General features: G+C 41.4%; 1 protein-coding gene across 4 annotated transcripts in view; it reads right to left on the bottom strand.

Moving 5' to 3' along the window:
- Positions 1-4,249, bottom strand: part of rap1gds1 (RAP1, GTP-GDP dissociation stimulator 1) — a 95,799-nt gene extending 91,550 nt beyond the window's left edge. For all 4 annotated transcript variants that reach the window (XM_060851337.1, XM_060851338.1, XM_060851339.1 and 1 more), the window contains exon 1: positions 3,869-4,249. In XM_060851337.1, coding sequence (XP_060707320.1) covers positions 3,869-3,872 — 4 coding nt within the window. In that variant the 5' untranslated portion in view covers positions 3,873-4,249. The remainder of the gene's footprint in view (positions 1-3,868) is intronic.
- Between the last annotated feature and the right edge of the window lie 8,670 nt (positions 4,250-12,919).

Below are 12,919 nucleotides of genomic sequence, written 5' to 3'. Positions count from 1 at the left end.
TGGATGTATCACTATCTGGTATGGCAACTGTACCATTCAAGATTGGAGAGTGGTGAACTTGGCCTGGACAATCACAAAGGCCAACCTCCCATCTACAGAATCCATCTACCAGGCCCGCTGTCAAGGAAAGGCCACCAGCATTCTTAAAGATCCATCCCACTCTGGCAATGTTCTATCATCGGGGGGAAGGTACAGAAGCCTGAACACATGCACCAGCCGGTTTCGTAACAGTTTCTACTCTCCTGTTATTAGAATACTGAATGGACTCAAACTCAACATTCGCTTGTACCTGTGTTTTTGGTTTTTCCACTGTTTACCTGTTATTTACTTCTCTATGTTACTTAACTCTGATCTGCTTTTCGCTGTGCCTCAGTACATGTGACAATAAATTCAATTCAATTCAGCATAATCCCAGTCCACCAGAGCAGTTAACTATCACTGTTCAATATTTTTCGATTTAAAGCTTCAATCACCTATTTTATTTTCAATTTCTGCCAAAACACTCAAATGTGTACTCTCCACAACTGAACTGAAAACTCCAAAAAATGCTACATCTCTATTTCAATCGTTTAAGAAGCAATACAATATACAGCTGTCTTGGAAATAAAATTTTGCAATTAAGGCTATAATTAAGGGTAATGATACATTTAGTTTCAGGAGTTTTGTAAATTAAACAAATTTCATCGATGGTTAATACAACATCTATTGCATAATTAAATGCATTTCTTTCTGTTCTCATTTTTCTCTCAATTTGAATTAATTATCCAATTAAAGCACCCAATTCAAAAGATCATACAAATTCGTTGAAACTTCTCATCTTGTACCATGTTGACCTTCATCTAAAATCACACCTATGATATCAAATTTGTTCCAAGCATAATACAGGTGATGCACCAAAGTAATGTAGCTGGTTGTAATATAGTCAAGAATTTGCAAGCAAAGTCCAAAAATAATAATGAGATAACAACCAGATTAATTGTCTTTGTGATGCCCACCTTAATCTAGTCAAATAAACATTCGTTACGACATGAAGAAGAATTATTTGTCTGGCAGAAACAATAATCGGAAATTACAGGAATACTGGTAGGGATCACACTGTGACTAGTCAGCATTAGAAAATGCAAGCTACTTTAAAGGGTTTCTAGAACAGCTACAGTATTAGAAAGAAGATGTTGATTGGAAGTTGCATTTGGTTTTGGGTTTATGTAGTGCACCGCCAGTGTCCCTATCGCTGTGCCAGTATTGTCCTATTTCATATCAGTCAAAGCAAACACCCAGACACAGTATGGCTCTACCTTCTTGATCTTTATTCCAAGTCCTGGAGGGACAGCCATCACCCATGTTCTCGGTCTTCTCTCGAACAGCAGATTCTTACAGAATTATAGCGTTATAGCAGCATCCAAATAAGGCAATGTCTATATTGATTGGGTGACCGTTACAATCAGCAAGCATCAACAGTAAAGATTAAGCCATCTGGCATGACACAATAGATATTCTTCATCTCATTAACTGGCAGTACATAATAGATGTTCTTCACCTCGTTAAACCACTACCCTTGCCTCCAGCACATCATTGTTTACTGCAAGTTCTTATCTGGCCAATGTCATGCTAGCTGAGCCTTTGTCCCGCAACCCTAAACTTAATTCTTTGCCTACTGCTCATACCTTATACACATTCTTATCAGAAGTCCTGGGGTTCAAATGCCAAATGCTTGAGGTGTGAAAATATCAGATATATATATTTTTTAAAAAATCACAAATGATCAAAAACATGGTTGACTGTCTGACCACACCCCCATCCTTTCTTGTCTTTACAATCCTTTCTTAGGGCTTATGTAGTGCTCCTATCTCTGGGCCAGGATGCTCAGGTTCAATTCCACCTGCTCCAGTGGTGCTTGATTACAAAATAAAAATCAAGGGAGCTAGGTTGTGTCTCTGTGAGGCTCTGCACATACATTGCTTAATTGGAAATGTGGGTGATTTAGTGGCGGCAGATAGTAAATGAACATTACCATGTGGCGACAGATAGTAAATGAACATTGTTTGTAGAAAAAAAGCAGTTCAGCTGTGTGCAAGAGCAATTCTGGGTACAAAGAGAAATAAAATAGGCACTCTAGGGCTCTTGTTGTACAGTGATAGATCCCTGCCGTTGAGCCAGGCAGTCTGCATTCAAGATCCACCTGCTTCATGGGTGTTTTATAGCATCTCTGAAGAGGTTCATGTAAAAAAAAAGCTGAGCTTTCCCAACCCTGTTAGACTGTACTTGAAACTGATTAATTGTTTGACCAGATATCCTAAATTAATCTAGTCCCAGTTGCCAGTACTTGGCTCATTTCCCTCTAAATTCTTCCTATTCACAAACCCATCCAAATATCTTTTAAATACTGTAATTCTACCAGACTCCTCCACTTCCTCTGGCATCTCATTCCGCACAGGTACCGCCCCTGGTGTGAAAGAACTGCACCTTAGGTCCCCTTTAATCTTTCCCCTCTCACCTCAAACCTAGACCCTCTAGTTCTAGAGTCACCCACCCCAGAGAAAAGACTTTGTCGATTTATCTTATCAATGCCCCTCATGACTTTATAAAGAAACAAAAAGGTGGAAACTAGTTTGTAATGAACTACAGGTTTACAATAAACCCTTGCAAAAGTGGGAAATGCGGCTCCCTAATTTGCCACATTGATATCAATCTGTTAAATAACTATGTACAAAGAAATTGCAGTTTTCATTCCTCCTATTGACCAACCAGGTCATACCCTCTACTTGTCTTCACCAATCCCCAACAAACCACCTTGCCACTTCCCCCCTTTATCTGCAGCTCCCCTTACACTCACCCCCAGCCCTGAAGAAGGGTTACACCCAAAATGTCAACTTCACCTCCTGATGCTGCCTGGTTTGCTGTGGTTTCCCTGCCTCCTGCTTGTCTACCTTGGATTGCAGCATCTGCAGTTTTTTGTCTCTAATCGATAAATTCAATGTAAAAATATTTAGTAACTAAAAACAACTGAGACAGTGACAAAAAACACACTGTTCCACATACATTATAAGCACTCTCTGGACTCTGCAAACTGATTGCAACATATTTCTGTCACATTGGGAAAACATTTATATGTATGCACAAGGCTGTAGAATGAATGGTTTCAAAAACCATTCTCAAGGAGGGTCATTTGATTCAGAAAAGGTGAAACTTGTTCAGCTGGAGAATGGTGAAACAATGGAATTCACTGCCAGAGAAGGCTGTGGAGGTCGGGTCATAGAGTATAATCGAAGACAGAGATAGATAGTTCTTGATCATCAAGGGGATCAAGGGTTACAGGAGAAAACAAGAGAATGGGGGTTGAGAAACCTGTCAGCCATGACTAAATGGCAGAGCTGACTTGATAAGCTGAATGCCCTAATTTCTGCTCCTGTGTCTTATGGTATCAAACGTGATCTGCTGATTTCTCCACTGATTTGCTTTCTTAACAGTTGTCCTGCTGTCTTCAGGACCTATGGACAGTCACACCAAGGTTTCCCCACCCTTCTGGGGAACATCCTCTGTACTTCCTTGGGTCCTGCCATTCAAAAGACAACCCCTGCCTGGTGAGCCCGCCCCACAGCCGGCAACCCCCTTCACGTTCACCTTGACCCGTGTCACCGCAAAGTATGTCAACTGTCTGGATGACTCCCCTCCCCGGGCACGCGGGCGCCTCCAAGCTCACGCATGCGCACTCACGAAACACCGCCGAGCTGACACACGCCCCTGGCTGGAGGAGGTGGGGGCGACTTTACGCATGCGCAGCTCTCCCACCGAGCCCCACGACAGCCGGAGCGCGCGGTGGGTGGAGTGGGGGGAAAAAATAAAGACGGAGCGCGAGCGCGACTCTCACCCATGGTCCCGCCGATTTCTCAAAACGGTTATCGCCGTCGTCACTCGCCGACCCCCTTTTCCCTTTCCCCTGTGTATCTCTCTGTTTCTCAGGGGAAGGGGTGGATAACCGAACGGCGACAGCTACTGCTGACAGAAAAACGGTCGGGGCCTTCGACCAGCACCACCCGGTCAGAGGGCGAGGCACCGGGAAAAGGTCCGTCACGTTAAAGTCCGGCCGGGTTTCCTTTTTATATTTTGAGTTCGTCCTCGCCGTATTATTCGGGGGAGGGTTGGGTGAGGGACGTGTCGTGCTGCCGGTTCTCTCTCTCTCTCTCGATGCTCCGACTCCCGCCGCCAACAAACCGTCCTGTCTTTCTCTGCCTTCGCCCTCTCCACTCCTGAGGCTGCGCACGAGCTTGCCGGCCCCGCCCCCCAGGCCGTTGCCGATTGGCCGAGCTTCCGGCTTGGCATCCCGACCTCTGCCCGGAGCGCTTCGCGATTGGTAATTCTGGATGTCCATCACCCTCCCTGTCCAGATAGAGGGCGTGGCCTAGCTACAGTGCGACCTCATCCCTCCTTCCTGCTTTTCAATGATTGGCCTAAGCCTGACGTCTTATGATTGGCTACCCGAAGTGTTGATCATGGTATAGGTCCCTCTGTATCCTTTCAGCCCAAGGCTATTCAACCCCTTTTTTAAAATTTAGGTTCCCCACAGTGTGGAAACAGGCCATTTGGCCCATATATTCCTGTTTCCTTTTCTAGAAAAATTATGCTTGATTTATTGGGTCATAGCGTTTTTACAGCATGGTAAAAAGTCTTTGAGGCTATCATGTTGGCCTGGTCATCAGCCAACCATCTAAATATTCTAATCCCATTTTCCAGTACAAGACGTTCTACTGTAATGCAACCCTTGCATCTCTCAGCAACCTCGTGCTACAGCAAATCGTGCTTTGGAAAAGCGCCATGCCAGTTCAGTAGAAAGTTTGCATTACCTAAACAGCGACTATAATTTGTCAATTGCATTGTAGCCAATTTGTGTTATACCAGAGTGACCTGTACTTGACTCAGGTTTGTACGATATGTTCTGTGCCAGGTCCACTTTGAAGATGGCATCCATCCCTCTTGGGAGATGATGGACTATGTCATTTCTATATTGCAGTCTGAACTGTGTTGTGGCATCAAGTCTAAAGAGCTGGATGGGTCCACGCTAGAAGGAAGTCTTTGGAGAGCACTGATCTTTCTTTGCTTTGACAAGGGTTTGGCACCACTGTCTCATTGCTGCCTGTGAATGATATCATTGAGCATTATCTGTCCATGCCACAATATGGCTCAATGGGCAGAAAGTGGCAGATGCAGTTTAATTTAGATAAATTTTAAGTGTTGCATTTTGATAAGGCAAATCAGGGCAGGACTTAACACAGTTGATGGTATGGTTTTGGGAGTGTTGTCAAACAAAGAGACCTTAGGGTGCAGGTTCATAGTTCTTTGAAGCTGGAGTCACGATTAAAGTAGTGTAGAAGGCGTTTGGTACATTTGCCTTTATTGGTTAGTGCATTGAATATAGCAGTTGGAATGTCATGTTACAAAAGTACAAGTCATTAGTCAGGCCACTTCTGGATAATGTGTTCAATTCCAATCTCCCTGCAATAGAAAATATAGTGGTTTGAATCTGCCAGTTCCGGTAGTCAGTTGCTGTCCACTGCAGTGGCCGGTATATAGGGTCTAGGTCGATGTGTCTATTGATAGAATTTGTGGATGAGTGCCATGCCTCTAGGAATTCCCTGGCTGTTCTCTGTTAGGCTTGCCCTATAATAGTGGTGTTGTCCCAATCGAATTCATGTTGTTTGTCATCTGAGTGTATGGCTACTAAGGATAGCTGGTTGTGTCATTTCGTGGCTAGTTGGTGTTCATGGATGCGGGTTGTTAGCTGTCTTCCTGTTTGTCCTATGTAGTGTTTTGTGCAGTCCTTGCATGGGATTTTGTACACTACGTCGGTTTTGCTCATGCTGGGTATCAGGTCCTTTGTACTGGTGAGTTGTTGTCTGAGAGTGGCTGTTGGTTTGTGTGCTGTTATGAGTCCTAGTGGTCACAGCAGTCTGGCTGTCAGTTTAGAAACGCTCCTGATGTATGGTAGTGTGGCCAGTCCTTTGGGTTGTGGCATGTCCTCATTTCGTTGTCTTTCCCTTAGGCATCTGTTGATGAAATTGCGTGGGTATCAGTTTTTGGTAAATACCTTGTATAGGTGTTCTTCTTGCTCTTTTTGTAGTTCTGGTGTACTGCAGTGTGTTGTGGCCCTTTTGAATAATGTCACCAGGACAAAGGACCCGATACCCAGCATGAGCAAAACCGACGTAGGGACGAGGGAGTAGAAGGATGGATTACTAAATTTGTGGATGACATTAAAGTTAGTGAAGTTGTGGACAGTGTGGAAGGATGTTGCAGGTTACAGAGGAACATAGATAAACTGCAGAGCTGGGCTGAGAGGTGGCAAATGGAGTTTAATGTGGAGAAGTGTGAGGTGATTCACTTTGGAAGGAGTAACAGGAATACAGGGGACTGGGATTATGATAAGATTCTTGGTAGTGTGGATGAGCAGACATATCTTTGTCTCCATGTGCATAGATCCCTGAAAGTTGCCACCCAGGTTGATTGGGTTATTAAGAAGGCATACGATGTGTTAACTTTTATTGGTAGAGGAATTGAGTTTTGGAGCCATGAGGTTATGCTGCAGATGATCAAAACTCTGATGCAGCTGAACTTGGAGTATTGTGTACAGTTCTGGTTGACGCATTATAGGAAGGATGTGGAAGCATTGCAAAGGGGCTTTACCAGGATGTTGCCTGGTATGGAAGGAAGGCCTTACGAGGAAAGGCTGAGGGACCTGAGGCTGTTTTTGTTAGAGAGAAGAAGGTGACTTAATTACTGCAAGTTGATCACAGGATTAGGTAGGGTGAGAGCTTTTTTCCTTGGATGGTGATGGCTAGCATGAGGGGACATTGCTTTAAATTGAGGGGTGATAGATATAGGACAGATGTCAGAAATAGGTTCTTTACTCAGACAGTAGTAAGGGTGTAGAATGACCTGCCTGCAACAGTAGTAGACTCACCAACATTAAGGGTATTTAAATGGTCATTGAATAATCATATGGATGATAATGGAATATTGTAGGTTAGATAAGCTTCAGATTGGTTTCACAGTTCGGCGCAACATTGAGGGCTGAAGGGCCTTTACTGCGCTGTAATGAGAATATTAAACCTTTGTTCAAAAAGTCGGTGTTAAGTTCAGAAGCTATGGGACAATCAGTTTAAATTCATAATTAATTCTTAATCAGTTTATTTATAGTCACTTTGATAAATATGGACTAATTAAAGAAAGTCAATGCAGATTTGTAAAGGGCATATTGAGTTTGTGTAAATAACTTGAAGTTTTTTGAAGGGGTAACAAGGAGGGTTGATGAGAGTAATGCTGTTAATGTGGTAGACACTGATTTCAAAAGCTATGAACTCTGAACCTCTTTCCCCAAACATCTCAACCTCTTCACCTATTTCTCTTCTTTAAAATGTACTGCATGAACCAAGCTTTTAAATATAATCTGTTGCTTATTAGCTGCTGTAATATCCCTTTTTTAACTCGGTGTCAAGCTTTATCTAATAACGCTTTCGTTTGTTATGATTGACATCAAAGGTTGCTATAAAGACATTGTAGTTCATGTTTGCCCTGAAACCCCCATCTGCTGCGACGATATGCTATTTCCACCAGATATCAAACCAACACCATGACAAACCAAAAGGAATAAAAGAGTTGATGGTGAAGTAGAACTGGATAATGCTGTACTTCCTTCAAAAACATTTTACCCTCACAGACTGCTGCAATACGAAAAAAAATTGGCAAGACTACCTTTGGAGCCTCAAATTATCGCATGGATTTTTCTGCCTGTTCATACTGCTCAGCAAAGCAGGTTTAACGGAAGAATTTTCACTGATTTGAAACAATAAATGGTACTCCTGTACAGCTGCATTGGAAAAATCTTCTATATGCGCACTTGTGCTTGTGCACTCACAACATTTTATAGTTAATTTATGGATTTTTTATTAATGAGTGATGTTAGCACTGGGGACAACTGTACATTTGTGTTTTGTTTTGCCGGGTGTTTGGGGCTGGAATGCTTTGCATCACTGTGGTGGAGGCAGTTTCAATTGGGATGTTCATGAGGGTAATGGGTGATTGTTTGCATTTAAATAACATGAAGGGTTACAGGGAAAAGGGAAGACATTGGCATTAAATTAAAATGCCCAGAGATCTAGGCAGACTCAATGGGTTAAATGACTTCTTTTTGCACCCTAACAATTCTGTGATTCTGAGCAGTTCTGAAAGTTGTTTTCACTGTAATGTCTGGTCTCTCTGAAAATTTCAGCTTGCCGTACCTCAAAGCAATTATCGTGTACAATGAGACAAAGAATACAAGGTCTTCCCTGTTGCCAAATACCACATAAACGTGATTGACAAAAGAATTAATGATGACATGAGGAAAAACATCTTCAATGCAGTGAGTAGTTAGGACCAGAATGGTACTGTCTGGTGGTTTGGTGGAGGCAGGTTCAGTTGTAACTTTCAAAAAGGAATTGGATAATTACCTGTCTGTGTGGAGTTTGCACGTTCTCCCCGTGTCTGTGTGGGTTTTCTCCGGGTGCTACGGTTTCCTCCCACAGTCCAAAGATGTGCGGGTCAGGTGAATTAGCCATGCTAAATTGCCCGTAGTGTCAGGGGTAAATGTGGGGTGAGGGAATGAGTCTGAATGGGTTGCTCTTCAAAGGGTCAGTGTGGACTTGTTGGGCTGAAGGGCCTGTTTCCATACTGTAGGGAATCTAATCTAAACAGAACTAATCACAGGACTAAGGAAGAATATGAACTGCTGTATGGCTCTTGGGGAGAGCTGGCATGGACTTAGTGGGCTGTAACCATTTTATGATGCTTTCTAGGTAAGGGTTTGTTTGACATTTTTATCATTATAATGCGGGAAAAAAACTACTGCCAGTTGCTTGGTGAAGATTCTCAAAACTAAAGGGAACTCGACTATAATTTTTAAAGAGACAAACTTGGAACATTAAATTGGGCAAGGACATTATAAATGTGATCCATCATATGTGATGAAATGGAAGATGATAACCAAAGGGATGCATGTTAATGATTCTGTCAAACAAATGCTGCTTCTGCAGGAGCCTGGAGCTCATCAATCTTTCAGCTGTCTGAAAGTGACGTTCAAAACCCCTTGGGTGTGAAGGGGGTTCGTTGATCCTTTTGTTGCATGATGTTCTACTCATGGCTTGCCAAGAAACTGCTTTATGTCTTTATTCCGTGATGTAGTTTGTGCGTCAAAGTCCACTGCATACATCTTTAATAATAAAATGCAGAAGTCCAGCAGGAATTATGCAGAATTAAATATACAAACAGGCCATTGAGTAATAGGTCAATACCAATACTTCTGTTCCATTCAATCCTGCTCCTGCAGTATTTCATCCCACACCATCAGCCAATCCTTTTATTCCTGTCTCCCTCATGGGTTTATTCAGCTTCACTGTTAAATGCTTTGTGGATTTAAAGTGGCACTTTAGTTAAAAGGCATGTTACCCACATGCATCTATCTTTTTTCAGAAACCACCAACAGCTTATGTTCTGGGTTTTATTTATGGGACTTTGAGTGCTTTGCTCATTATTATTTTATCTGTGAATCCTTTTTATTCATTTATGAGCTGTGGGTGTTCCTGGCTAGGCTGCCCATCCCTGATTGCTCACTGGGCAGTTAAGAGTCAACCACATTGTTGTGGGTCATGTAGGGCAGCAGGTAAGGACAGCAATTTCCTTCCCTAAAGGGCATTAGTGAACCAGATGGCTTTTTTTTCCTGACAATTTATTCCAGGTTAAGAGAATTCAAATTCCACCATCTGCCATGGCAGGATTTGAGCTCAGGTCCCCAGAATATTTCCTAGGTATAGTTTACCAATAAATGATACATTTCTGTGCATTTTTGCTTTACTAACAAACTTCTCTGAGGGACTTGTCCATTGAGAAGGCATTAGTCCATTCCATCGCCAGGGGTTTAGTGGACGGCACGTTTCCCTTCAAGCGAGAAGGTTGTTGGTTGAAGTCCTACTTCAGTGTGAAATTCCAGCCTGACACTCCAGTGTTAAAGAGTGTGTTGCACTGTTGAATGTTCCATTGATCAGATAACCTGTTAAACTGAGGTTCGGACAAATGAACCCCCCCTGCCACTATTACAAGTAAGAGCAGGGGAATTCACTCTGGTTTAAAAATGAAAAAGTACTGAAGAAACTCAACAGGCATGGCAGCATCCATGAATAAAGAAGCAGACTTAGCATTTTGAATCTGATAAGGCATTTTCAGAACAAAAAAAAATGAGTTTTGAAAAGTCAAACTGGACATGAACTGTTAACTTTTTTGTCTCTCCACAGGTGCTGCAAGACCTGCTGAGTTTCTTCAGCACTCTGTTTTTATTTCCGATTTCCAGCATCTGCAGTATTTTATTGTTATTTGAGAATTCATACTGGTGTTCTGGCCAAATTTTATTCTCAGTCAGAATTTTTCACATCGCAGCTAATGCAAGTTTTCTGTATGCAAATTACCTGCCACGTTTTCTAAATAGCAACAATACGCCTCAAAAAATAATTGGCTGTAAAGAACTTTGGAACACATTTGAGGTCATAAGAGACTATTCAAATACAATTGTCTAATTTAACGACTTAGTACATTTCACTATCTTCCTCTGTATACACATAATTATTCTTGTTGCCAACAGCATTGTGGTATATAAAGTTCATGATATTTTTGTTTCCTGAATTGTTTGATTGTCTCAAGTCTTTATATAGTGTTTGGCTGATTATTTTCCCTATTCTATTAAATATATACTTTTAAGCAATTAATTTCTTCCTCTCTGCTTTCCCCAAGGATATTCTAAATCCTTAATGGAACACTATTCCTTCACTTTCTGCATTGCAGTGATTCTTTAAGCGATAGAGACTAAGAAAGCTGCACTGTTGGAGGTGCCAATTTTCCCTGTCAGGAGGAGGTAAAAGATTGCATATTTTGAAGAGGAGCTGGGTGAATCTTCCTGAAATGCTAGCCAAATTTATTCTTCAACCAACATCGTTAAAACAGTTCTGAAGAAATTTCACCAGACCCAAAATGTTAACTCTGCTGTCTCTATACATATGCTGCCAGACCTATTGAGTTTTCCAGGCAGTTGCTGTTTCTGTATCATTAAAACAGATAATTGGTCAGATAATCACATTGCTCTGTATGTGGAAGCTTGTTGTGTACAAATTTACAGCCATGTTTCCTCTGTTACAAAATAAACCACTATTTAAAATTCCTTGCTTGGTTTATATAGTTTTTTGGGATGAATTGAGGTGCTTTGTTCCTTTATTGACTTTACCAAACCACTGAATATTCTGTGAAAGGTAATCCTGCTATTCTTTATTATAATCAGCGCAATGCAATAAGATATTATTAATCTGCTGACCTGATTACCACCAAGAGTTTAAGGGACGAAGCCTTGATTGAGATGTTAAAATTAGATAATGTTCTTGCAAAAACGTATATATTTTCATTTCGTCGTTGGCATATTGATAATAAATATATATAAAACTACATTTTAGGGGACTCTAATTATCCATAAATTTCCAACTCAGATACACTTAAAATAATTTATTGGAAAACTATTTTGCTTGGACTTTGTTATAAGAATAAATACTATTGTGTTCAGAACGTGTCTCCAAATAAGATGGCCCAAGGTAAACATCGGAAACTTCTGTCGAGGTCTAAACAAAAAGTCAGATAAGTACCTGCAAGAAACAATGAGCAGGGTTGTGGGAGAAAGAAGAGGTGGAGGGCTAGTCAGACCCATGGATACTGTAACTGAGAACACTAATCTTTAAAGGGCAGCTCTGAACGATCCAGGGAACCATAGGCTGTGGCGACATAGATGAAATTGTGAAAGATGACATAAGAACAGACTTGAATCTGTTCTTTATGGTAATTGAATGTACCAGCATGGGTTTATGAGATGGAGGCCTTGCCTAACATATTAGCTGGAAATGTTCCATGCATTTACAGACTTTGCTTACAACAGGAATTCTGAGGATTTTTTTCTAGATTTCAATGCAGGGAGCTGATAACTGGCCAAAAAAGAGAAGATAAACAGTGAATGAAACTATTCCTTGGGGGTGATAATCACCTTCAATGGTGTGATCAGGGTCAGCACTGGGGCCAATTGGGTTTACAGAAAAGGCTAAAATAAAGCTGAGTTAGCTTTGCAGATTGGACTTAAACTGGAGGAGGGACTTGAGCACTGGGGAAAAGACCAGACAAATCCAAATTAAACTGGGTATGTTTGGAACAGCAACTTCCAATATGTCTCAAATGTCTAAAACAGGGTAGCACAGTTTTCAGGAAAAAGGAGTTGGCAACTTGAGGCCAAAATATCTTCACTCAGATTCTTTGGATTTTTCAGAGAGCTACTCAGTTTTGAGTGTATATGAAACAGTAATGGATAGAAGTTTGGGCATGAGAGGAGTTAAGAGATATGCTGATTATCCAGAAAAGTGGAGTTGAAATACCCATCATAGTCACAATCATATTGAATGGCAGAGCAGGCTCTAGGGGCCTGTGTCCTACCCCTACACTTACCTCTTATGTTTTTGTGTTCCTCTGGTCTCCACTGTCATTTGCTGTCTTTTCCAAAGATGAATAGAGAGACAAAGACTGGCCTCTCTCTTAACTCTGTTTGAAAAATAATTAGTGCCCTGAGTTACCAATCAGAATTAGTGCCTTGAAAGAGCCTCCCAGGGCAACTGTGTTTTGTTTAGTTAAATTCTCCTCTGGGTACATTGAATGGAAATCATTTTGCATCCCAGGTGCAGATGGCCAGGAGTATAATCAATGACTTACAATAATCACTATGGCAATGCTACATAATATTTATACGTTATGATTAGTTAGACAATTATTATACCTTTACGTAGTTTCTGCTTATCACGCACAGTAATTATAGTAA

The sequence above is a fragment of the Hemiscyllium ocellatum genome, chromosome 36 (assembly GCF_020745735.1).
Source record: "Hemiscyllium ocellatum isolate sHemOce1 chromosome 36, sHemOce1.pat.X.cur, whole genome shotgun sequence".
NCBI lineage: Eukaryota > Metazoa > Chordata > Chondrichthyes > Orectolobiformes > Hemiscylliidae > Hemiscyllium > Hemiscyllium ocellatum.
The sequence above is the reverse complement of the archived record's forward strand: the minus strand, read 5'-3'. Positions and strand labels throughout refer to the sequence as shown.